We start from the raw sequence: 27,068 nt of genomic DNA, 5'->3' as shown, positions 1-27,068 counted from the left end.
TATATAAATTTAGATGAGATAGAATATCATAGATTGTATCGCGCGATATTTGTAGATATTTAATTAAAATGATAAGTGATTTTAAATTGCAAGGGTAATTTTGCGATAAAGATCCGTATCGCATTGCGATTCAAGAAAAGAAAATCGCAATATTTGCAATATATCGTAAAATCGCAAAATTCCTAGTCGCAATCCGTGGTTCTGGACGACACCTTTTTAAATATTTACAGTCTCTGTGTGACTTTATTATATAGAGCAGAAAAATATACACCATTTTGTTCATAAAAATTTCCAGGCGAGAAACCCAATATTAAATGAAATAATTTCACTAATAACAGTCAGAAATCTCTTACAATATGTCTCTTATAATAGAAGAATCTTTTATAATCTTATAAAAAGATTGATAAAATTCCAAATTTTTTTAATAAATTTTTTTAATAAATTTTTTTCCATGTCAGTAAAAAACTGATATTTTTCCTAAAAAGCCGGTAAAAATTGGTCTTTTCTATAAAAAATAATAAAACAAATATGTCAATTATGTCTTTTCAAGTAGAGACCTTTCCAAATACGTTCTTTTCTGAAAAAGCTAGAAATGAATATAAAAACATGATAGAAAGCATTAAGTAAAAATAATCATCTTCCTGCAGATTTTATTAATTTTGTCATGCACTTACATAACTGTCTGATGAGTTTCGCGTCAATTAAAAGATTGTTTTGATTTAAGCTTTATCCAAGATAAAATCCATAATAGATTGGAAGTCGATACAACAAATAAATTATTTTTTTGTTATAAAATGTTGAGTGAGGTAAACGCGAATCAGACTTGTACTAATAAAAATTTTTAATTCTACTGTTGTTTTCCTCATTAAAAATTATATAAGATAAGATTTAATAGCATATCTCCAAAGCTTTTGTTTTAAAAATATATTTTATGTGTTAATTTGGATTAAAAAGTACTTTATTATTATATTGGTTTTATTTTTTTAACCATAGGGATTAGTATGATTTATTAATTAAAGCAGAAATATATTTTTATTTGTTGTATAAATATATAAATAAAGTTGTATAAACATAGTCATTTTTATAGGTTTTGCTAGTTTATTTTATTGGATAAAATCCGGGACGATAAAAATCGGAATTTATCACAATTTTTCTACCCACTAGATTTTTCCAACCCTATTTATAATATATTTAGAATTATTACGGAAAAAATAAACTATTCCAGCAGCACAAAATTATTTGTAAACATGTTGCGAGAAATAGACTTGGAAAGTGGACTGATATGGAACAGATAGTGAATATGGAACAGATGTAAAAATAAAAGAAAAACTTTTAACTTACTTTTTGATATTACAAAGTTACTGATGTTAAAACTTGTTGATGTTAATTTTCTTATTGAATTTCCTTGAGTATGAAAATCATAAGTTGAAAATAAACATAGAAAAAATATCTTATGAAACTTGAAAAAAGTAAGTATAATAAATCAAATTGTGTAGAAGTCTTTTACGTTTATGAACAGAAGTCTTAAATAAAAACATTACTCGCTGCATAAGATGCGAGTTCCTTATTTTCTTGTACCAATTTCTTTCTTGGCATAACGGCATTTGAAGAAAAAGTGATTGTAACATGGGACACTGTCCTATATTTTATTATCCATCGTTATTTTCCAAACGACCCAACAAATCTCAAAATAGGAAGAATATTCTAAAATAACCGAATAACTCTGCGATTTTAAAGATTAATATTATTACTCTCTCTCTCGCTCTCTCTCTCTCTCACTCTCTCTCTCTCGCTCTCTCTCTCTCTCTCCCTCTCTCTCTCTCTCTCTCTCTCTCTCTCTCTCTCTAATCGACACAATATAATTAATACATTAGATCTATCAATTAAGACAAGAAAACTTTTTTTTAGTCCTATGAAAAATTTTAACAGGAAGAAAAAGCGGCACTAACGCCAGACTCTTCTAATAGTGTGTCGATAAGGACCTTATTAATTATATTTGTTTACAATCGCAGCAATTAGTTTGTTTATTGTTCTTTTTTATTGTATTTCGCTGAAGATGATCCAAGGTTGATACCGAAGTATTTCAATATATCTTGTTTATTCATTGCATTAAATATAAACTCATATTAACTGATTAAGGCCCGTATTAAGTTGTTACTTGAAACTTGTATCAAGTAAAATTTTCATATTTGAATTTAGAATTAGATGTGAGTTTTTCAGTGGAATAACAATAAACGAACAAGTGTAACATATATTATAACATCATAATTTATCCGGAAATTTGAGATCTAAATCTGAATTCAAATCTGAGAATTTTTCACGTGAAAAAAATTTCAAATAATGACTATTAATACAGGCCTTAGTTTCACTTGCTTAGCTATTACATCACCGTCCTTTCTCTTTGTCTTTTCCCTCTTTCCTTTTTAAGCCCAATACCCACGGAGCATGATTTAAAGTTGTTTTTCTTGCGAGGGACCATACATGTGCCGCTGAGTTCGTTCTGTAGCGAGAAATTTGACCCTCGGCGAGCTCTGTTGCGAGCTTGACGGTTAGTTTTTCCGGACAGATTCGGTGCTATTTTCCAAGCGTGTCACTAGGATCCCAATACGGTTCGTCCAATCAAATAGACCGAATGTCAGCTGATGTCAGTTATATAATTACACTGATGCGTGGGCATTAGGCTTTATTCATGATTCATTTACTTATTTTTATTAATTATTTATGTATTATTATTCTTTTCTTCGTATTCATTATTGAATCCGCTTCTTACGATTTTTCCTTACACGTTTTTTATCATCGACATCATATCGACAGATTATAAACGTTTACGTATAAACTGACTAACAATTATCTTGCGATCGTGTCTATCTGGAATTATTTCGTTATTTGCATATGCGAATTATGTAGTCTAGATGGAGGCTCAAGGAGGAGAAGGATGGTAGCGCAACGGCAGGTCTTCACTGCGTATTACGTATAAACGAAGAAACTAATGCCACGTTGAAGTATTGCCGCGTGACGCGTAAGAACTGCGTTTATCGCGCAGCGCGAGCTGCTACTTCGAGCAATGCGAGAAACGTGACTTGCGAAAAAAGAGAACAGTTTCAATTTACTGAGTCTCTCTTCGAGGTGTTTCTCTTTACATACTCTTGGTTACCGTGCTCACCTGATTACATACCGTCTCGCAGTTTTTTCCTCTTACGCATATGATTAATTGTAATTAGGTTCTTATGTTGCTCTCATAATAAGATTGACCCAAAGAAGGTTAACAAAATGAATGCAACAACTCGTTATAATATCAACTAGTCGATGCGTGTCGCAACTCATAATTTGAATAATTGCGCTTATATAATTGCTACTTGTAACATTTCTTCTGACTGATTCAAAGATATTCACTCTTATGAATTTTTTTCTTTTACAAGCGAGAAGTTTGTACATCAGCATATGTGGTAGATACTCGAATGACACCGTATTTCTTCCTGAGTGATAGCCCGGATATCAATGCAAGTCGCCGCTGAGCAAACATTCGTATACTTTCACTGTGGTAACTGGTGAAACCGGAAGCCTTAGCAATAACTGGCAATTTTTAAGATTAGCAAAGGCAGTCTCTCTCTCTCTCTCTACTTCTTGTCCTCTCTTCATTGAGTACGTTCTCCTCAAATTGTCGAATAAATGCTCTTACAGTCGATATATCCTCTCACAGTAAAATGGTGCATGAGAGATCGCGTTGACAGAAACCAGTGTTCATCAACCGTGAATTGTCACTTTTTTATTACGGGACGCTCTAAATATATGTGTATGTATGTACAATGTTGCATATACTATACAGAATGTCTGACAATTCAAGGCAAAACACTCGCGTGCAGGTAGAATAGATCAAGTTGGACAGAAAAATCATCTACTATTTTGCAAATATCACAATAATTATTAAGAATGTTATTAAGGAATGTAATTAAACAATGTTAGCACATATGTGCACAAGAAGTATTAGGACGAATTCTGTAAACGAGGTCTTATCCAAGATGGTTAAGGAGGTGCAGATTAACTGCCTACCTCCACTGTTCAGCATCATGAGCCGTCTGTTGTCAAGAGACAGTCTCTCTCTACACTATAGATTCACTGCTAAAGGTTCACTGCAATACTTAGTGCACAGGCACGAAAGGAAAGAAACGGATAACTAAAATCCTAAATTTCTTTCTAGTAAATTTTGATCGATCCACGTTTTTCTATGATCCTCGTTGCAAATCTCAGCATCACTAGCACTAGTAAACTCCAGTTATTAATTTTAGTATATTCTTAGAACTTATTGTCACATCTTTGCGCTTAATGTGTCCTTAAACGCAGGCAGACAATGTTTTCAGCTCGAAAAGAAAAGGACTGGTTATATTTTTCACTTTTTCTTATCCCTTTTCTCTTCCATTTGAGTAAATCTCCCACATAATATATTTGTAACACAGACCTGGAAAATCAAGAAAATCTGGAAAAGTCATAGAAATTTTAATTAGTCAAGGAAAATCTGAAAAATCCAAGGAAATAATATAAAAAATCGAGAAAATCAGAAAAAATATGATGTGGAGTTTTGGACTTTACTCACAGTCGCGCCTTCAGATTCAAAACCACGCTGAGAAAATATTAGCAGGCTCAATCGCGTAAGTTTATTGGCTACGCGTCACTATCTTCATTCGTTCACTTCTTAATAAAATAAATAATCAAAATTTATATTCCATTCAGTATTTTTACTCAATTGCCTTTTCTCTCATAATCGCTTTCTTTTTTCCAATATTTATCTATTTTTGTTGACTTGAATTTGCATTTAAGATGTTATTTTGTTATTAAACTTCTTCAAGTTTTTATTGCTTTTAATAATATAAGCTACTTTTCCTGCAATTCCTGTTTCTAAACGTCAAAATCTAAGATATCGGTCATAAAAAATTCTCGATTGTCGTCTGGAAAACATAGAAGATCAGGAAATTTTAATAATTTATTTTCTGTAACATTTTCTGTGAGTACAGAGTTCATTTAGCAGGAAATCGTCAACAGATGTTAACCATTTTAAATGCAGCCTTGCATATAGAGCTCTTCTTATTTCCCGTATACTCACTCGTTGATATAGTTTTAATTAATTCTTCAAAAAATTTATTTGTTGTGAAATTTATAAAATGTAGAAGACTTTTCTGTGTTCACACAGTTTGGCACGGTCTATCTGCACACGATCGTTACGTCATTAATAATTGTCAGACACCCTGTATAAGTAGGGATACCATGCTGTAGCGCGCGGTGCACCTCGATTATGCGGCTACAATGAATTATCGTGCGCGTGCTTCTTGCGAAAGAGACATTGTGACATACCTCGGGCAAAAGCCAGGGGTTGCGGAATTAAACTCCGTGTACATTCTTGCGTGCGATGTAGGCGAAACAAACGGGAGAAAGGATTTAATCATTGCCGGTATATATACGCGACGATGGTGTGTATACGTTCTTCTTGTCCAACACGATATTAATGCCAATCATAGCGCACTTCGGTTTTGCGGGATTTTATTACATAGGGTGAGTCACCAGAGTTTTGCGCCCCTACCTACTTATCTATACCTTCCTACTTATCTACCTACCATCTACTTACTTGCCCAAGATGCGTTACCTACCTGAGGCAGCCCCTATAATATTTACAAACAAGAGCTATTATATGTCCATTCTATAGCATCAAACAGCATTTAACAGCGCCATATACCTCAAAGCTGTAAAACGATCGTGTATATATGTGTGTGTTCTCGGATCTTTATCAATTTCCGATCTTTGTTCTGTCACCGCGGTGAAACCGCGATAGACTATGATATTTTCCTGTATCGACACGGATCAGTGCATAACCGTGCGTTTATTCTTTACCGAAATTCGTGTGAAATAAAATTCGATCATTCGCCGCGCGTCGTTTTACGAAGGAGAACGCTGCTCATCGGAACAGCGTCCACTGCTGCGGTTAGCTCGTCTCCTTTAAAAATAGCCCGAAGGTCCTGCATACGAAAAACAATCGATACCCGCGATCCCGCCGTTTAAACCGTTTCTGGGGCGACGTCTCATTTAGCGCAGTGGCTGGTTATACTCCACGACCCGACGTGTGGGACATCACGCGTCGTCCGCGTGGCACAATGTGTGTGACTATCTCGAGAACGTTGCGCGCGTCAGCTGATTCAGTTCAGCCGTATGAATGAATGAGCAGCTTGCCAACCGTGATCGTTCTCATCAATCATGCCTCGGCATCTCCGCTCGTGAGGGAAGAAACAGATACCGATGTTGCTGATGGCGCGATGATGCCCACCTCGCTCAGCGCGATAACGCGAGAAACGATCGTTTCGCGGGAACCTGTCTTCTTTCTCTCTATCTCCTACCTCCTCTTGCTCTCTCTCTTTCTCTCTCGTCGCTCAACGACAAATTAACAATGTGCATCTCTCTCTCAAACTGAAGAAACACGCTTCCTTGGGTGGATACACTTCGGATTCGGCCGAAGCTTTCATTTGATTAATTCGCGTCACCGCGAGAAGCACGCGACCCGACCGCGGCGAACAAGTCCTAGGGGGTTTCGACTCGCAGTTGGCACACGTGCGCAGGTGGAGTGTGGTTTTTGCTGGGCAGTGGTGTGCTGATGGTAGAGCGGCGGCGGCGGTAGCAACGGTGGCGGTGGTGGTGGTTTTTTGCGCCAACCGCGAGGTCTCTAGTGGCTTTTTCCTTCTTTTCTTTGGTACCCACCCGTGCCACGGCTGGGACGGACAGAGACGGACGAGGCGCGTGAGACTGAAAGGGGGCAGAAGGGCGGGAGGAGAGTAGGGGAACAAGAGGAGCACGACACCCTGTGTAGCTCCGCGTATCGGAGGAGAGCGTAACGCCGCCGCGTCGCGAAAAAAGATAGGCACAGGGAGCGAGGAGGGGGCTAGTGGGGAAGTACGGGGGGAGAGAGGGGATGGGAGAGAAGAGAGAAAGAGCAATCGGATCGCGCGCTCCTTCCAGCTGGCCTGGCACGGCGAAGGAGGCCTTGTCGCGCGGCTGCACGTTCGGTCAATGTCTTCTCTTTCTTCCTCGCTCTCTCCCTCCCCACCTCTTTCATCGCCCCTCACTCCCTCTCTCCCTCTCTCTGTCCATGCCGTCCTGCCTTCGTTCCCCTGTCCGCGCCGATCCTATGTCGTTTCTTCTCTCTCTCTATCTTTCTCGTTTCCTCGCGTCGCCCCTCCCCCTCCCCGCGCACTCTTTCATCGCTCTCCCCACCAACGGCAGCACTCCCGTGCTGCATCGCGCACACGAGACACGGGTGCCTGCTGCGAAATCCCTCTGTCATCTTGCGAACGCCCGTCCGCGGCTAGGATTATCCCACGCCGTGCGTTCGCGAGAGATCAGTTCGCCGCGCTCGCGATTCGTCGTCGTCGTCGGCGGAGGAGAGTCGTACGGCGCGAGATCGGCGATACCGGGGTATCGCCGGTATCTCTCCGCTCGCGACCACAGAAAAAAGGAGAGAGAAGAGAAAGAGAGCGCGCAGAGTGCGTTCGGAAATATGTGCACTGGCATCGCGGCTGCTTAAAGGCGCCGACGGAGAAGGAGGCGTTCACTCACCGCCGCCGACCGCGTACAGCTTTTTCCGCCGGCCGCGCGCAACAGCGTGAAAGTTTCGCTTCGTCCGTCCATTCGTTTGCTCGTTCGTTGCGGACTCACCTCCTCCTCCTGCTCCTCCGGTCCGCCGTCTCGGTTGCTGCCACTGCACGTCGTCGAACATCGCCTACTTCGTCGCTGCGGTCGTCAGCTATTTTTCGCGAAGGAACGCGCACCGTCCCTTCGTCGGCTCGCCGCGCCAGTGTGTGTTTACAGCATACGTGTCAAGTGCGTTCTTGTTCGGTGCGTGCGCGATACGAGCGAGAGATCTCGACCGTGGAATCCGGGGAGAGAGCATGGCGCTCGGCGACGACGTAGTCGGTGTCATCGTCACCGTGCATTAGAGTAGAATCGCGCGGGCGCGAAGAATGAAACTCGACACCCGCGGATTCGCGAGCGAGATACCAGCGACTTCGGGAAATTCGATAGCGCCGACGCTTCGCACTTGTGTCGCGAGCGCAGGTGGGTATACGCTCTTTCGCGTATATATACTCGTAGACGTTCGTTCGGGACATGGTCGATGTCAAAACAGCGCTCTTTAAATGCGATAAGAAACCGATAAGTGACGCCGATTTCTGGTATAGGTCAACAAGGTACAAGTATCGATGTCTGGACACGTACTTAAATCTGAACATTCTCATTGTTTTGGCTTTTAAATATGAATACTTGAACTTTCGGCATGCAATATATATATATATTTTTTCAATGCATGTACATATATTGAATATATATACTTTATTATTTATATGTATCTATGTTCAACATAGAATTCCATGTTGAAAGTTTAAAAATATTCGTATTTATATAAAGATCAAAACAATAAGAATGTTTAGAATTAAGTATATGTCTAGATATTTATATTTTTGCCTTATTTTTTTTTTTATGATGGGAACAATGATGTGATATTTGGAATAAAGATTTTCACAGAATAGAAAATTGTGATGGTGAACACAGTTGTTGCAGCTGCAAATTATTATATACATGTGTGTCCTTAATGTCTCTTATACACAGTGTGAACTAAACACTAGAATTGATAACATGAGACTTGTGTGTATAAAATGTATCTGTGAAGCGTGTGTCTCATTCTCTGTTTCTTCTTCTGTTTGCAGAGTGCAATAAAGTTAGCCGGTAAAAATAAGAAACTGCACACATTGCTATCGATAGTGGAGGAGAAGCCAAAGGTGGATACAGGACAGAACAACAGGCATAGCGAGCACCACATCAAAAACAATTTCAAGCACAACCATTACACGCATAATTCCATACTGACACCCTCGACGCTAAACCAGGTAACAGTGATCTCAGTTTGTGCCTCAAATGGATGGTTGATGTCAAGCAATGAGGAACAGTGCATAGCAATAATGTCTTGGTTTCATTTCACAGGGCCTAGATGCAGGTACAAGCGACGATAGTGGCAGAGCGTCTGAACAATTGCATGGCCCTGGTATACCTAGGGATAGCCAGGACGCAGACAGTTCCAGGGACCATCTCAGCGATGTAAGTTCCTGTGTTGATTTGTGCAATTGTGTCGAGAACTTTGCTCATTTTGGGCTATGACGAGTAGTCATGAATTATATGAAATATTTATGTGATAATAGAAATATGAGAAATAGTTTTTTAGATCCTCGAATCTTTGTAAAAAGCAGTTGTGATCTTTTAAAGATATCACACTATTCGTTCAGTAGCTTGTCGTCAGAGCTATCAAAGTTGAAAAACATGTCACTAACACTTTCAGAAAGTATCTGTATGTCCTCAACAAGATATTTAACATATTTTAGATCTTAGATAGATAGAAATAAGTGACATGGCTTGGATACAGCAACCCACAATACTTATACCATTATTCTTACAAATGCAAAATAAATATTCTTTGACAGCAACTTTCCCTTTACCTTCTCCTACAATGTAAACATAATACTGTAAACATAATTTCATTAACATGGCTAGACTGTATTGTGTAGCTTTTAAAAATTATTGTATATTGTTGTTATCATTCTCACCACGAGAAGATGTCTTATATGCAAAAATAAATTTTAGAATGGAGGAAGGCTGAAAAGACAAATCTAGAAATAATCTTCAACTGTAGATTAAAAACCCATTAGTTGATTGAAAGCATCCTGCAAAAGAGCATAGGCAAAATGAATATATATCACATTGATAAGATCCTAACTAGTGTTTCAACCATTGGCAGTTATAAGATTTGAATTTTCTCTTCCTATTCATGTCCTATAATTCTATATATGACTCATCTTTATACCCATAGCCCAAAATCTATATAAAAATGGACAAAGTTCCTTTGGAATCAAGTATAACCAAAGGCATTATGTTGTTTGCAAGAATGCAGAATATATTTGATATTCCAATGGGCAGATAATTTTTTAGAGTAAAAAATAACGCTAACACTACAAAGTAAATTAGTTATTTATAGACCTCTACTAACCAATATGCTTTTGTATTATAGGCTAGCAGTCATTGCAGTTCGGGTAAAGGTTATATCGTAAGTATCTTCTATTGAATCCACAACAATTTAAAGAATTTTACATTGATTTGAATATTATAATTGTGATAAGCATGATATTAACCAGATTATTGTTATTTCTTTGTTTCAGTGTGATAGTGAAGGAGAAGACGATAAGGTTCGTACATCTCGAGATATCTTGTTACGCCATATAAAAACGAATAATCGATTACCTCTAATAATTTGATTTTTATGTAACAGGGCTCGGATGCCGAATCGATACTCTTTGAATCTTCTACCCCACCACCTCTACGTAAATGTGAGTGATGATTTTAAAAATAGAATACGACCGATTGCACAAAAGTTCAAACGAACAGCAGTTTGTTTTCCGAAAACATTAATATTATTATCATTATTTGCGCACGAGATAACCCGCTTATCTTGTAATGACAAGTTCTTTTTTTTGTTTCTTATTAGACGAGTTGCCGTCTTCTTCGCCACACGTTTTGCCACCAAACGGAGCAGGCGGATCTCCACCGGATACGGGTGGACAAATTTCTAACCCAGCAACGGATGCTCCGGCACCTATACCACCTCCTGTGTCTGCGTCTGCACCAGTTCCAACAGCGCCGAGTCCTCCCAGCCCCACGTTGCCTCCACACATATCCCAACCACCTGTAAGTGACCCTTACGTCGCAAAAAGTCACTCTACTCCTTGCGCATACATGCATACACCACGTAGGTGGGGATTAACGCTCGTTGATAATATACTGTTTCAGATGACTAGTCCCTTGGCAGCGAACCCACGTGCAATAGCTCCGCAGCAGCGGCCAGCTTCCCCCGCCCTGTCACCACCCTCTTTGTCCCAGCAACCGCATACTACGATACCTGCGTTGCATCCACCTAATGTGCCCCTCGTCTCGTCGAGTCATACAACTAGTCCAGCGGTAGCCAGTCTAGGTGTCACTCCGGCAGCACCATCGAACGGAGCAGCTACCACGAGTTATCCGCCACCCATTCCTATAGCCGCGTATCCGCAAACACAGCCGTCGTATCCGCCGCTCTACACCCCCTACACCGCTTTAAATCACAGCCCGTACCTTCCCCCGGCGGTACCATCCCCTTCACATTCTGCTTCGTCACGCGCGGACGTGGTAAGTTACTTGCTTATCGCATTGACATTGTCGTTGACGCGCCCAATTACGCTCGTTTTTGCGAGCGACACTAGCGAGAGTGATAATTGCGTTTCAGAGAGGAAGTAGAGCTTCTCCTTGTACCAATATAAGCAAACAGACCATAGGGAACAATCTTACCGGTCACAATAATACTCCGTTGAGCGCTGCCACTACAACATGTGTATCTACCATAACTAACACAGTTACCACGGCGAATTCTATCGCTCATCGAGACATGGTGGCCTGCAGTCTGTCTGGACGAAACAACAACTCGCCGCGTGGACACAGTCCTAATCGGGAGAGAGATAGTTATAGGTATCCCAATCATCTCATCTTCCGATAGCCGGATTCTATGTGATTAGCAGCGAGTCTTTATATTGTAATGCCTATTACAGTAGCACCGTGAGCAGCCTAAGCCGGGGCAGCATAACGCCTGTTAGTGTGCCAAACACCTCCTCTCCAGCTAATTCTAGTCTACCTGCGTATACCAAGCCACAAGGTTGGATTAGGTACGAAGCCAGCATATGTGTGACTTTGCTCGACATCTGAAAATGGCGCTTTAAAAATAATGAAGAATATTTTTTAATGTTGAAAAAAAATACAGCAGCAACACAGCTTCCCAGTTATCTCCGGCGACGGCTACGTCTGTTCCGAGGCCGACTCCGCCACCAGTACCACTCAGCATACACTCGTTCCCGCCGCCGATGTTTGCAGCACCATTGCCACCACCCGTGTCCAGTTCCAGTCCGCACACAACAACACTGCCTTCGCTTCCACCACCAACGACCAATCCCAATCCGTTTTCCGCGGAATCACTTTTCCAGACAAGTAAGTCTATATCTCTCTTTCTCTCTTCTGCTACTTTACTAATCTATTTGTATATGAACAGATAATAAATGCGCTAATCAAAAGAAGGAGTGACGCATGTTGCAGGTCAGGCGGATATTCTCAGGAGAGAACTCGATAACAGATTCTTGGCGTCCCAGGACAGAAATGTCGGAGTTAGTAATTTGGGTCCACCAGCGTATCTTCGCACAGAGATGCATCATCATCAGCATCAGCACACGCACGTGCATCAACACACGACGCCATTGTTGCCTGCGGCTGCAGCGACGTCTCTTTTTCCTCCTCCAATTGTAAGGAGCAATTTAATTATTATCTTGTTGTTTGAAGTATATCGAGTGCTACCCTTAGCATGCATATGTGACACAAACTAGATCATAATCTTCTCTTTCTTTATAGTTTAAGGACATCCCGAAGCTGGGAGGAGTCGAATCGCAATTTTTTCGTGCGAACTTAAACCTCTCGGGTTATTCGGGTTTCAACACTGGCCTTCTTCATCCTGGAATTCCACCGTCAACGCCTTTTGTGCAACCTAATCATCTAACTACATTTGCGCCAAAGGTATATTTGCGCACGAAGATAATAATTCTAGTATTTGTTTTTTTTCTTTCATCTTTAAACGATCGATATTTTCTTACTGCAGAAAAGTGGAAAATGGAATGCGATGCACGTACGTATTGCGTGGGAAATATATCACCATCAGCAGAAGCAACAGGCTGAAGCTAAAGCAGGAAGTGTCGTTAGTACCAAAACTGAGTTATTAAGACCACCAGGCCATCTTTATGCAGGGGGACCAGGCGGTGGTCTTGGACTTGGAGCACCAACAATGGCACCTCCATTCCCCACTAACATGCCACCCACTCATCCTGCACCACCTCCACCTCATCCCGTTGGTTTTCTGTCTACACCAGCCTCACATTTAGGTAATAGAGGTAACAGAGTTTCACATTTATTCACATATGCACGTTCATGTTCCTTTGATCGAACGGACTGCATTATAATGTCTGCACCAACGTGCATCAGAATGTCAATTATGATTTGGTATTGCAGGAACAGGAATATCGCCGTTCGCGAGGTATTCCTCGGCGACATTCGGCACAAATCCCAATTTCCCGGGCCTTTCTACTTTCCCGCCAAGAGAAATGCCACCTTTAAGTGGACTCGGTGCAGTACACGACCCATGGCGAGGGTATGTAGAATCATTAATTATATGTTAAATATGTAGAATTGTTATCGCATTTTATTTTTTATAAACAGAATGTCGAAAAAAATTACTGCAAAACTTCAAAAGCACATAGCACTCATAAAAACAAAATCTGAATAAAATAAATAAAAAATTTGTTTCGAAGTTATAAAACATTTTTATCAGTAAAATAATATCTTAATCTACATATTCAAAATATGTCTTTCGTTTATTTCAACACACATTTCGGTACTTTTCCTCATAGAAATCACACGTTTAAAGATTCTCAATTTTTCTCTTATTTTTTGATAATAGTTTTTAATTCGGTATCTCAATTTATCGAATGAAATAATTGGTGTACTATATACTATACCTTTTTAAATATTTGCACAAATAAAAATCCAACAGATTGAAATCTAGTAGACAAAGCAACAATTCTACAGACATTTCAATCCACTCTCCATGAAACTTAGTTTCAATTTACTTCCCATGAAACAAAAATATTTTAAAAATAAAAACATCTAATAACTTTGAAAAAATCACTTGGATATCATGTTTTTAAGTGTCTTGATGAATATACTATATACATATTCCTAAAGTTTGATGACAACTTTCTTCAGCAAGTAGCAAATATGATTTTCTTCACCGATGTCGAATCTGACAAGCAACTTGATAAAAAAATAAAATTTCCTTCGATCTTTGGTTCCGACTTCTGTTTCTTTAGCAAATAGAAATCCAGTAATGAATATACATCAACGATTTTAGATTGCAACGGGCTACTACCGGATTTCCTCCGCCGACTACTGTTTCGTGGGGCCTGAAACCGGAACCTCCAGCGATAGACAGACGCGCTGAACTGGAGGAACGGGAACGTGAGCGCGAACGCGAGAGAGAACGCGAACGTGAGCGCGAGCGCGAACGAGAACGGGAGCGTATCAGACGTGAACGTGAGCGGGAGAGAGAAGAGCAACGCGAAAGAGAAAGGAGGGAACGCGAGAAGGAGGAGAAAAGGAAACAGCAAGAAGCCGCTGAGCGGGAGCGAGAAAGGCGAGATAAGGAGCGCCGTGAGATGGAGAGACGCGAGATGGAACGCGAGAGATTGCTTCATCAAAACCGACAACTCGTACCCCGAGAACGCTCGCCACTTAGGAACGGCTCGACACCTTTGGACACCGGAGAAGTGCGCGTGAAAGAAGAGCCACGCAGTAAAGACGACGAAGTTGTAATGCTTCCGAGACCACCAGGACCCGGGCCTGGTACGGCGGGTACCGCGCCGGGACCTGGACCGAATCCACTGCCTGATCCGAGATACCACCATTCACACCCGCATGCTTATCTTACCAGGCATCCGCACAGTATGCCAACTTCGCATTCCATACCGCGTAGCATGCTACCTTTGAGCGCTCATTCGATGCAACACTTCCCGCCGCCATCCGCACCCACTGGTCAACCGGGACCACCTTGGCCGGGCGATCCCTTTAGGGATTATCGATACGATCCGCTTCAGCAGTTACGGTACAACCCGTTGATGGCGGCGTTCCGCGCGGAAGAGGAAGAAAGAGCGAAGCTCTACGCTGCTGGCTATCCTCCCGCGCCCGTAAACTCGCTTAGGAGTAAGGACCCCAGTCCAAATCCTCTCAGCAACCTGCACATGCATCATAGAGCGGGACCTGGTCCAGGAGTGCCGGCGCGTCAGCTGGAGAACGCCCTCATGCATGCGGATATCCACAAGAAAGAGGACGCGTCGCAGTCCCGATGATACATCCTACCCGCCGCGTCCTCGGTTTCGACGAGCGAACGCACCGACGGACCGACATTCTGAGCACCATCCTCCTTGTTACCCACAGCCCTACCTTTCTCCTTCCCTCAGTAACGCTCAGAACCCGGTGCTGATATTTTGCTAACAGAGATGAAGCATTATTTAAAAGAAGAAATTGTATATAGATATTATGTAATATTTATAGTTATCGAGGATAAAAACACTACGCGTAGGACTTCTACGGAAACGAGACGTGTATAACGAAGATGCCTTGATTAAACGACGCTGGTATTCCATCGGTACCAGCGGTTTACTAATGACAATGGGTTCACGAAGTAACTACGGAGGCATCGTTGATGATGTATCACAAATAATAACACTGAGGGTTATGTGATTTTCTGCAGTTTCGGTGATCTGACTGTCTATAGTGGTAACGAACTCTAATTATTACGATAATATAACTATGCGTATAGTTAAAAAAAAAGAAAGGTATCGTGTGTAATATTATAGTTACTGTAGAATGCGAGGCGAGATGGCTAAGATGTGTAAAAGAAGAAAAAAAAACAAATTCAGGTTAGGCGAAAAAGAGTTAAGTGTGGATCTCTATCATTATTCGAAAATTTATTTAATTATTTTATTTATTTATTGCGACATATATTATAATAAACATGAATCTCTACTACGGGCGCATGGAAGCTGTCGTAAAAGAGCTCTAATTTAATTGATGTAATATAAAAAGAAAGATTGCATGTAAAAAAATTTCACTTAGATTTTAATTTGTATATTAGATACTATAGAAAAAAAATGGAGAGGAAGGAGAGGGCATACGTGAAAAAAGTGTCTTTGGCTTTCGGCAGCACATGCTTCTTTCATTTGCATGCTGGCTACAGCAGCACTCCGGTGCTTTCCTGTGATACAAAAAAAAAAGAAATTGATTCAGAAGTAGCGAATTAATTAATTTCGTATCGTAAAATCATGACAGAGTTAATTAATAGGTGCAAATAAAGAAATCAAACTATCCCGAAAAAAAACAAGTAACGACGATTAGGATATCCTTTTTCGGAAAAAAAAAAAAAAAACAGGATGACGCTTAATATGACAGCAGTTTGTCCGTGCCAAAGTGCTTCAATCAAATTATTCCGTACAATGTGCACAGACAAACAGTCTTAACATTTATTGGATATAAAGTCACTAGAATTTTTCAATTACAAGCGTTGTGTTTATATACAACATTCATACATCATGATTGTCAAGGAAATAGGAACGATATTCAAATAGATGACATTTTTAATGTAAAATTATATACAAGATATAGGAAGTATCGTTGCTGTTTCCTTGAATAATCAATCAGTAATAACATTTATATAAATTTGTCTGTGCGTACGCGTTAATAAATTCGAAATCTATTTTTCTTCCTTTTTTCATTTTGTATTGTCATCTTATGTAAAAATTTATATAAATTTTGTTTTTTTTTTTTTTAAACCATCCTCTCGATTCTCAGCCATATGCGTCGTTGTGTTACCAGAGAGCCAATGTGAGATCTCTCAAAAAAATGTGTGCCATGGACCAGGTTACATTCGATATCCCTGGTGCCTCAAAGGAAAAACTGGACTTTTCAGAATGATCAGGTTCCCATGCTGTTTTGTTTATACTATAAAATTATGGTAAAGCTGTATATTATATAATTAACGACTATACGCAATTTAAAAATTGTAGATATTTTTCATCGATGCAAAGTTGCAATGTGATGCAATGATTCTGTTCTTGTAGATATCATGAAGTATAAAAGAAGATTTTGTGTGAATAGGTTTTTTCTAAAATTGATTCTTTGTAAAAGGTGATATAATAATCATAGTTTCTATCAATCTTGTTGTTTCAGTATCTTCACCAATCCAAAACTATATACAAATACACGAGTGATACTCGTCCTAAAAAGAGAAAGGGAAAAATGCCGTAAAACCATTGCAAACTAGCCAATAAAGCATTATCTCTTTTAAATTTCATTGATTCAATTTTTTATTTAGATTGTCAATATTCCCATGTAACATTGTGAATAATATTTGTCATTTTCAAGAGTTATATTTAAAACTGCTGGGTACTCACATCGTTCAATTCTTTCTAATAACATCAAAAGCGAGGAAACTTATGCTAAAAATTCTTACGAAATATATTGAAATAAAAAAATATATCCGTAAGATAACATTTACAATCGATCGAGCAAATTTATAAAATAGTCCGAACACTTCTCTTTTGCTATAATCAATTTTTGCTAATCAATAATTTGCCACTGATTATCGTAACATGCAATACATCTTTTTAACTTATTTTTCACATGATTCTATCACGTTTATTTATGGTAAGTTATTGATTATTAGAGCAAAAGGAAAGTATCTGGACTATTTTACAGATTTACGATCGATTGCAAGTGTCGCTTTACCAATATATTTTTTCATTTTAATGTATTTTACAAGAATTTTAACATGCTTTTCCTCGCTTCTAATGTCATGAAAGAGATAGACGATGCGAGTACCAAACAGTCTTAATTTGTTAATATTTGAAGCTCTTGTTTGTTCGCCGCAGCTGTTTTGATTTGTGACATCAGAAGAGCAAGAAAATATATGCTCAAAATTCTTGCAAATACGTTAAAATAAAATACATTCACAAAATGACACAATCGATCTGTAAAATTCTTTTCTTTTTCGAGCTAGTAATAGTCATAAAATTAATGTGACAAAATCATAAAAAGAAGTTAAAAAGGAGGGTTATATTTTATTAATTATACAGTTATTGGGTGTGCAGCAGAGAAAGCTACTTTGTAACTGTTGTAAAATTTGTCAATTTTATTTTAATCTTTGTTGTATATAATAGCATGCACCAATCAGTTCAAATTTTACAACATTTGCAAAGCAGTTTTCTTTGCAGGCATTTATTGATTGTTTGAACAAAAGAAAAGTGCTCGGAATATTTTACAAATCTGCTCGATCAATTGCAAGTGTTATTTTATGGATACATATTTTTATTTCAATGTATTTTGCAAAAATGTTTTGTATTTATTTTCTCGCTTCTGACATCATCAATTTAGGGTTCCGCAGCAAAAAACCAGGAGCCTTAATCAAAAAGTTGTACAAAAAGTTCGACCTACTATCTCATAATTAAATTTTAGCACATTTTAGCAGTCTTGAATAATTTGTTAGTAACTTGAAAAATTAATTTTCTATCGCGTGCGATATTCTCCATACATCTTACGGCAGTGAAAGATACCTTATAACAATATATTTTCTTTTTGTAAAAAGTCATCGATCACGAAATGCTGTATCATTAAGAAATCTTCTATAATGCGGTCGCAGTTTTAAGGTCATAGCACTAGTCTGTAAATCGATCAAATATCTATTTCTTTCGCGCAATCTCGTGAGAAGCAAAGTTATATTCACGAGTACGATAAAATTTTTTCATTTTTCATGAGTTGTCGCAAAGGAAATAAATACATGATCAATTTAGACAGATTAATGCTACTTTAAAACATAACTGCCAGTGTATCGTAGACAATTTTTAAGTCTCGTGAAATTATATTTTTCAAGTACTTATCAACTTGTAAATAATTTCATTTGTATTGACAAGAACATAAAAAATATTGATGTTTATTAACGAAACCATAGTCATATTCCTGTGCAAATACATATCGACTATTTAGACAAAATTATTATGTTTTCTTCACATAGACATGTAAACAAGGAGGCGATTGGGAGGAGGAGATATTTCAGAATATAATAAGAATTACAAAATTAAATTCTAAGGACGGTACTTATCGTCAGATTTTGTATTTAAGATCCGATTATAAGGAAGAAAACACCGTTTTTCGAATTTTTTTTTTTTTTTTTGTAATTCTCACTATTCCGAAATGTACGATCGACCTCCAATTGATGCATGATGATCACATGCAATCGTTATATTCAATGTCTCTTATTTACAAAGCAACTAACACATTATCGCGAGCTGCTCGAGCTGGATCTCGTGTAACGGCGGTGTCGATGACGTGGATTCCCTTGTGGACTTCGCGATCGTGTCCTTATTCTGCGTCGAGGTGGTCGAGGACTTCTGCGACGATTCATTGGCGGTGAACGTCTGCGATAACGTGGCGGTGTGTTCCTGCCACCACCCATCCATCGTGGAGGCGCGCGTCTACCCATACCAGGTGACATACGTCGCATCGGCAATGGTCGCGGTTTCGGCAATAATACTGGCGCGGCTGTGATTTCCTGGCCGTCTATTTGCCCTGTGTAAAATTCATCGACACGTTAGTAAGTCGAGATTATTAAGGCTCCCTGCTAGTCAAGCGAAAAGTCCATGTTGACGGTGGCGATACAGCTATCAGTGATAGGAATAAAAACTTCGTTCATCGTATATATAAGCGAATTATATATATATATATATATATATCGGATGGAAAAATTTAGGTGGCTGTTACATACATACACATACACACACACACACACACATATATATATATATATATATATATATATATATATATATATGTATGTGTATGTAACAGCCACCTAAATTTTTCCATCCGAATCATGGCGTTATTACTGACTGTAGTGTTTACATATCACATAACATAATTGCGGAAGTGTGAATATTGTCCGGATACTGTGCTTTTTAGAATATTTTAAGTATAATAGTATTTATTTTATCATATTCCGCACCGAGTCTTACAGCTGATCTTCTGTCAAGATAAACCGATTTCCACACGTATATTTTGCAGTGTTGTAAAAATTATTTAAGTGTATAGGATCCATTGCAAGTGTCATTTTGTTAATCTTTTTATCTAGCAATGATTCGGACGCAAATTAGGTGTGCAATTTCTCGCTTCTGACATCAACCAATATGGCCACAGTGACTAGCCAGGAGCCTTAAAACAATTCAAGATATTGATATAAAGCGCACTTACCGCCGTCCATGTGTTTCATGGCATTTTCAGCCTCGTCCGCAGTCTCGAATTCAACATAGGCGAATCCCCTTCCCTGATTCGGATGAAGTTTGTCCATCGTGAAGTCCACCATTTTTATTTGGCCGTACGCCGAAAATATTTCTGTGACGTGCTCCTTCGTGACGTTTCGTGTTAAATGCCCGATATGTATTTTTGTCGGTCTAGGAATTGGCGAGCGCTCTCTGCGCTTTCTACGCGGAGAAGGAGATCTGCAAAATTTTGTTAATGGTCACCATTATTGGCGGAAAATTAAGTATCGTTTATTAATATGTTCTGTATCGCATTAATTTTATAGTTTTTGCATATTGCCCCTCTTTAATAATAATTAGCAATTTTATAAATATATTTTATAAGACACAAAACGTGTTAATACAGAAAAGTTAGCAAGATTGTTCCAGTAACTTGAAAAGATCAAGAATTACAAGCTTACAAATGGATATAATGAATACCTAGAACGTCCTTTGGGTTTGGGTTTGTCAGGAACAGAATTGCTACCCTTTTTCTTTTCCTTCTCTCTGTCTCGTTCTCTGTCTCTATCTCTATCCCGCTCCCTTTCTCTTTCTTTATCTCTTTCCTTTTCTTTGTTTTCATGTCTTCTGGATGCATCAACACTTTTGCTACGACTACGTTTTCGTCCCCTGTCTCTGGAACTACCCGAAGAGCTACCTGAACTGGTAGACGAACTACTGGAAGTGGAGCTTGATCTGGAACTACTTCCACTGCTAGAACTTGATGATCCGGAACTGCTGTCTGATGTACTATAAAGCAAATATTTCACTCATATATATAAAATCTTGTACATATATACTGTGTGTATACAAGATATCTGATTAAAACGCACCAACGTATATGTGTTTAAACTGAGCTAAAAAAACTCATCATTTTTTAAACAATAACAAAATTTCGAGATATTAATGTAAGAAGTTTAACGCATCAGTGCGCGCGATGCTATAGGACGAGTTCTGTAGACACAATCTCATCAAAAATTGTCAAGACACATGCGTTAGTGCGTCTTGTGTTAAACAACCTGTATATATATTATGATTTTAATGATCTCCATTAAACAAAAAATTTGTAATACAATATTATAGAATATTATTACAACAATATTATAGAATATTATTACAACAATATTATAGAATATTATTACAACAATATTATAGAATATTATTACAACAATATTATAGAATATTATTACAACAATATTATAGAATATTATTACAACAATATTATAGAATATTATTACAACAATATTATAGAATATTATTACAACAATATTATAGAATATTATTACAACAATATTATAGAATATTATTACAACAATATTATAGAATATTATTACAACAATATTATAGAATATTATTACAACAATATTATAGAATATTATTACAACAATATTATAGAATATTATTACAACAATATTATAGAATATTATTACAACAATATTATAGAATATTATTACAACAATATTATAGAATATTATTACAACAATATTATAGAATATTATTACAACAATATTATAGAATATTATTACAACAATATTATAGAATATTATTACAACAATATTATAGAATATTATTACAACAATATTATAGAATATTATTACAACAATATTATAGAATATTATTACAACAATATTATAGAATATTATTACAACAATATTATAGAATATTATTACAACAATATTATAGAATATTATTACAACAATATTATAGAATATTATTACAACAATATTATAGAATATTATTACAACAATATTATAGAATATTATTACAACAATATTATAGAATATTATTACAACAATATTATAGAATATTATTACAACAATATTATAGAATATTATTACAACAATATTCAACAGTGTATAAAAGCTGGTTTACACCAGCAGTAACACTGTCAATACTGTGTGTTTCTAATAATGTTATTAACAATTTTAGATTGTTCAATCAAATTCATTCAAAATTGCTGAAAACAAATGTTTCCAATAAGTTATAAAACAATTTATATTTTGCAATTAACTTTGTTATTATAGAATAAAAAATATTAATAACATTTTCAACATTTTGCAGAAAACAAGTTTATTGACAACAGTTATTTATGTTGGTAATATACTGATAGCTTAATCACCAACATTGAAAAATATTATTTCTGCAATTCATCAGTGGTAGTATAGATAAAAGTATGTCAAAAGCAAATGTTATTAACAGAAAAATTAAACTAGATATATGTTAGCAACATTGTTCATAACAAAATTTTTACCTTGATTGTACTATAAAAATTATATTTGTATATAGCATATTTTTTAATATAAGTTAACCAATCAAAGTTCTTCAACTTTGTCGAAAATATTTTAGATTTTTTGCTAATAACCTTACTATTAGCAATTTTATAATAAAAATAAGTAGCAAAAAATAAACTTTCTAACTTATTCAGTGGCATTTGTATATTTCACATTATTAAAAGTATATTTTGTTAGAAACATTTAGTGAGGTTTAGTTCCATTTTTAACCAATTATAACTTTAATCAGAATTTAACTTATTAAAGACCCATGCAAGATAAACTTGCACAATCATATTATCCATATACACAAGGAAATTGACTAATCTCATGTAAAATATGTCTGATATAAAAGGCATCTTTTTACTATACAGATCATGAGTGATAAATTTCCTTATAAATATACAATATGTGATCATGCAAATTTGCTTGGAACTTTAACGAGTTAAATTTCAGTTAAAGTAAGTTGTGAAACTAGATTTAAATTGTTTTCTGGAAAATAGTTTTGTTAAAAATATTTTTATTATTAGTTTTTGCTAGTAACATTGTTGCTATTACTTTTTCAATTGCAAACCAGCCTTAATATTTAAAATATTAAACTAAAATGTTTAAAATACACATAAAATCAATAAAATATTTCAAAATATTGTTGTAAATGTTCTTTGTTTACTAGACATCTCAATTATATTTGTATAAGTCAATATAGGAAAATATAGTAAAGAAGAATCTTTCACTTTTTAATATAATGTATCATTCTATGATTATATTTTTTTCAAACAATGCACCAATGCACTTGCACTTTTTTCTATCTTGAATTAAGTTAGAATCACACAATTCATGACTTCATGCCTTCTATTATGACATTGTCACATAGGCAACTCAATTTACTACATTTATTATCTAGTACACAATAATGATTCATGCAATGAACTGAATCGTCTAAAGCATGTTGATTAACATTTCAGAAAATATGAAATCGTACATTCTAGTTTTAAAAAAACTATAACCTAGCTACTCAATTATTAAAATCATCTTGTATACGTGTGTGTGTATGTGTGTGTGTGTGTAGGGGGGGATAAAAATGTGTAAATACAATATAGTAAGACATTTATCGAAAATAAAATCTAATTTATATTTTTATTCACTCACCTGCTGCCACTGCTAGATGAAGAAGCCGCTCTCTTTTTGCGTTCCCGTTCTCTACCTCTTTCCTTCTTGTTTTCCTTATCTGTAGCTTCAGAATCGCTTTTGCCCGTACTATCCTTGCGGCTTCGAGCCCTGAAAACATAAGCAGCGGCAGAGGCAAAACGTGAAAAATTGAAGCGACATTTAAACGACTGACGTTAATGATGCGACAAAGAAATGACTTACATAATTAGCAACGACTAGATTTACTAGACGGCTCTCAAATAGTACTTAAAAACTGTTAAGATAAATCGATGAGGAAACTACACGCCGCACACAACGCCTATAATGGCGGATTGCCGGGATACGAAGCCGCGCGACAGCACTCCTAGCGGCGCATGGTAAACCACTTGCACATGTACTGAATTACACTGGTTGCAAAACAATTTACAATCAAGAAATTATATATTATGCAGCGTGCTACGATATCATTCTTAGGATAAACACACTTGACGCTTGTAAAAACTTACATCGATCCATGAAAAATCATCTAATTACCATAAATTACATGGTAGGATATTATCAAGACTATGTCTAACAAAGCTTTTGCACTAAGCAACTTTCGCACTACAGCTTAAGGGTCTCACACACAAATTGACATAACAGAGTAGCGATTCAGAATGAGATACGCATATGAAAATCCTATAGTTCACGTTACATATACTGTAATTTATATATGAAGCCCTAAGGTTGATATTACATGTGTCGTACGACAAACTTTTGTCGACGTTCATTGGTTGACGAATAGAGAACCTAGAAATACTCTATTTGCTAACCAATAAACATATCCAAAAAGCTTGTTGTACGACACATGAAATATCAACTTAAGACTGAGTTCCCACTTAGCGCGTCACGCGTCGCGTCGTGCAAATTAAGCCAATCAAATCGTCCCATTTTATTCGGCGTAAAGTTACGCAATAAAATGGGACGATTTAATTGGCTTAACTCGACGACGCGACGCGTGACGCGCTAATGGCTCTTGCACACAGGACGCGGTAATGCTTGCCACGCAGCGAAAGTTCGCGCGACAGCCAATCAATATGCTGCTTTCCGTATTAACCTTCTAGCTCTTACGGAAAAACAACATATTGATTAGCTGTTGCACAGACTTCCGCCGCGCGGTAAGCATTACCGCGTTCTGTGTGCAAGAACCATAAGTGGAAACGCACCCTTATTGCTTCTGCACACAGGACGCAGTAATGTTGCCGCGCGGCGAAAGTCTACGCGACAACCAATCAATATGTTGTTTTTCCGTAGGAGCTAGAAGGTTAATACGGAAAGCAGCATATTGATTGGCTGTCGCACGAACTTCCGCCGCGCGGCAAGCATTACCACGTCCTGTGTGCAAGAGCCATTAGGCCTGTTCTACAATAATCGTATGTCGCTATCGTTGTCGGATGCAGCCAATGAGCCAATTAGAGGATTTGTTTTTCGAGACGAGTTTTTTCCTTCTTTCCTTCCTTCCTTTCTTCCTTCCTTCAGTATATGGTTACGGGGATTCTTAAGAGCTGCGTTTCAAAACTCTACTCGACGGGTACAGTACATTTAATTGTCCAATCATGATAAAGAAATCTTAGTTATCTTTGCTCTTATTGATCAATTAAATGCTATTCTACCCGTCGAGTAGAGTTTTGAAACGTAGCCAGGAGATATATCCCCCCAACACCATTTCAAGTTAATATGAAAATAAAGTTTAATATTTAACAAGGTATATTTAAAAGAATTTTAACAAGAATTAAAGACTAGGGAGATTCCAAGGCACGTTCCAAAAATCCAAACTTGTCCGAACACATCTAATCGTAACGGCGACTAGGCCGAAACTTTGAGACGAGTTCTCCTTATGTGTCGGTCTATAACCTGGCTTTAAACTTTAAGGGCTATCGCACACAAATTGACATAACTGCATATGCATAGCATAAGATTGTATGGACCAATGAGCATCGAATATTAAGCATCGAACACCAATATGGCGACTTAATACTCGATGCTTATTGGTACATACGGTCTTATGCTATGCATATGCAGTTATGTTAATTTGTGTGCGATAGCCCTAAGGGCCTGAGCATAGACTTTTGCATAACGCATAATGTATAACACATAAGGAAATCAGTCAATCAGAGTCATTCATTTCTATCCTGTAAAGGGAAATAAAGGTCTCTGATTAGTTGATTCTCTTATGCATTATGCGTTATGCAAAAGTCTATGCTCCCAGCCTAGGAGGTAATGTTTGGTATATTATCTGTGGTCACACATTAATTTTTTTTTATATATAATTTTTAATATAAATTATATATAATTTTTTTATATATAAAAAAATTAATGTGACTACAGATAATATGTCAAATATTACCTCAGTAATAACAATATTTAATATAAACAATTGAATTGAATTATAAATTATATAAGATAAATTTTAAATAAATTCTATCGTCAATACATATCACAGTTCAATTATTTGAAATTATTTTATATGTGGCTACTTCAAGCTTCTATGCCATTCCTTGATGTTTCCATTTGCGGCATGAGACGAATAAGAGTAAAAGGAGTAGCCATTGAATATATTAGTTGTAGATGGGAACATATACTACTTTCTCCGGATCCAGATCTCACTCGCTCCGAACTCACTATCGTAAGCACTCCAGATCTCATTCGCTCTACTCTCGTTATCGTGGGTGTTTCCGATAATACCTCTCCGAGTCATTTCCCTAGAGCAGAAATAAGTTACAGACATCACCATCTACTACTATTATGTGATTCATGACAACCCAAAGCTACTTATGGCTCCTGCACACAAGACGCGGTAATGCTTGCCGCGCGGCGGAAGTTCGCGCAACAGCCAATCAATATGTTATTTCTCCGTAAGAACTAAAAGGTTATTACGGAAAGCAGCGTATTGATTGGCTATCGCGCGAACTTTTGCCGCGCTGCAACCATTACCGCGTCCTGTGTGCAGGAGCCATTAATGCTGTCTATCGACTGCATGCAATGGGTTAGGCAGAACAATACCGTGACAAATACACGAGATAATAATTTTGTAAAATTGTATTATTGATTATAAAATCATCTGGTGTTGTTTTCTAATAAAATTTTATTTATTCTTAATTAAAGTTATATAATAATTAAAGTTATATAACCATTAAAATATATATTATATTTTTTAAATATTATCCTAAAGTAAAAAGTCACACTGTTTTAACCTATTTGCAAGTATTGTTTTTACATGACTCGTGCAGGTGTAAGTCCACAATAAATTATGCCATTGGACATATTGATGACAAAACAAGATAGATTTAAAATCTATTTTAATAATGTTAATATGGTTTATTGTAATCAAAACATGTAATGCAAGAACATTTATATAAACTTAAAACAATATTATAGTACAACAAAATTTCAAATTGTTTTATTTGTCAATGAATATGCTACGACGAATGTTTTCAAAAAAATAAGAGATCTTAATGGGTGTTTACGACAATTATGGCTCCTGCACACAGGACGCGGTAATGCTTGCCGCGCAGCGAAAGTTCGCGCGACAGCCAATCAATATGCTGCTTTCCGTAATAACCTT

The 27,068-nt window shown here is 37.2% G+C and overlaps 2 protein-coding genes across 8 annotated transcripts in view; one reads left to right on the top strand and one right to left on the bottom strand.

Moving 5' to 3' along the window:
* Nucleotides 1-16,912, top strand: part of LOC116847418 (autism susceptibility gene 2 protein-like) — a 76,193-nt gene extending 59,281 nt beyond the window's left edge. For 4 of the 7 annotated variants that reach the window (XM_032822397.1, XM_032822398.1, XM_032822396.1 and 1 more), the window contains 15 exons: nt 8,739-8,918; nt 9,013-9,126; nt 10,091-10,126; nt 10,239-10,265; nt 10,349-10,406; nt 10,565-10,764; nt 10,867-11,241; nt 11,339-11,577; nt 11,658-11,771; nt 11,867-12,090; nt 12,175-12,398; nt 12,505-12,666; nt 12,749-13,037; nt 13,156-13,294; nt 14,054-16,912. In XM_032822397.1, coding sequence (XP_032678288.1) covers nt 8,739-8,918; nt 9,013-9,126; nt 10,091-10,126; nt 10,239-10,265; nt 10,349-10,406; nt 10,565-10,764; nt 10,867-11,241; nt 11,339-11,577; nt 11,658-11,771; nt 11,867-12,090; nt 12,175-12,398; nt 12,505-12,666; nt 12,749-13,037; nt 13,156-13,294; nt 14,054-15,047 — 3,375 coding nt within the window. In that variant the 3' untranslated portion in view covers nt 15,048-16,912. The remainder of the gene's footprint in view (nt 1-8,738; nt 8,919-9,012; nt 9,127-10,090; nt 10,127-10,238; nt 10,266-10,348; nt 10,407-10,564; nt 10,765-10,866; nt 11,242-11,338; nt 11,578-11,657; nt 11,772-11,866; nt 12,091-12,174; nt 12,399-12,504; nt 12,667-12,748; nt 13,038-13,155; nt 13,295-14,053) is intronic. The other 3 variants (XM_032822401.1, XM_032822399.1, XM_032822400.1) reach the window with 3 other exon arrangements.
* A 1,162-nt stretch (nt 16,913-18,074) lies between these two features.
* LOC116847420 (RNA-binding protein with serine-rich domain 1-B-like) lies at nt 18,075-24,144 on the bottom strand. The gene is made up of 6 exons (XM_032822402.1): nt 23,971-24,144; nt 23,687-23,871; nt 23,465-23,593; nt 20,487-20,795; nt 19,999-20,246; nt 18,075-19,320 (listed from the first exon to the last, which is right to left on the bottom strand). Coding segments are annotated over exons 2-6 (978 nt in total). The 5' UTR covers nt 23,689-23,871; nt 23,971-24,144; the 3' UTR covers nt 18,075-19,030.
* Nucleotides 24,145-27,068: the final 2,924 nt, after the last annotated feature.

Source organism: Odontomachus brunneus, unplaced genomic scaffold, assembly GCF_010583005.1.
Source record: "Odontomachus brunneus isolate Ranch 3 - 2012 unplaced genomic scaffold, Obru_v1 Obru_scaffold_077, whole genome shotgun sequence".
NCBI lineage: Eukaryota > Metazoa > Arthropoda > Insecta > Hymenoptera > Formicidae > Odontomachus > Odontomachus brunneus.
Note: the sequence above shows the minus strand (reverse complement) of the source record. Positions and strands in the feature narration are given on the sequence as shown.

What these genes read in the sequence shown, in the direction of transcription:
- LOC116847420 (XM_032822402.1), bottom strand. An exon ending in AAACCCAAAGGACGTTCTAG is followed by an intron (nt 20,247 to 20,486) that starts GTATTCATTATA and finishes AAAATTTTGCAG; the next exon opens with ATCTCCTTCTCCGCGTAGAA. An exon ending in CATGAAACACATGGACGGCG is followed by an intron (nt 19,321 to 19,998) that starts GTAAGTGCGCTT and finishes AATTTTACACAG; the next exon opens with GGCAAATAGACGGCCAGGAA.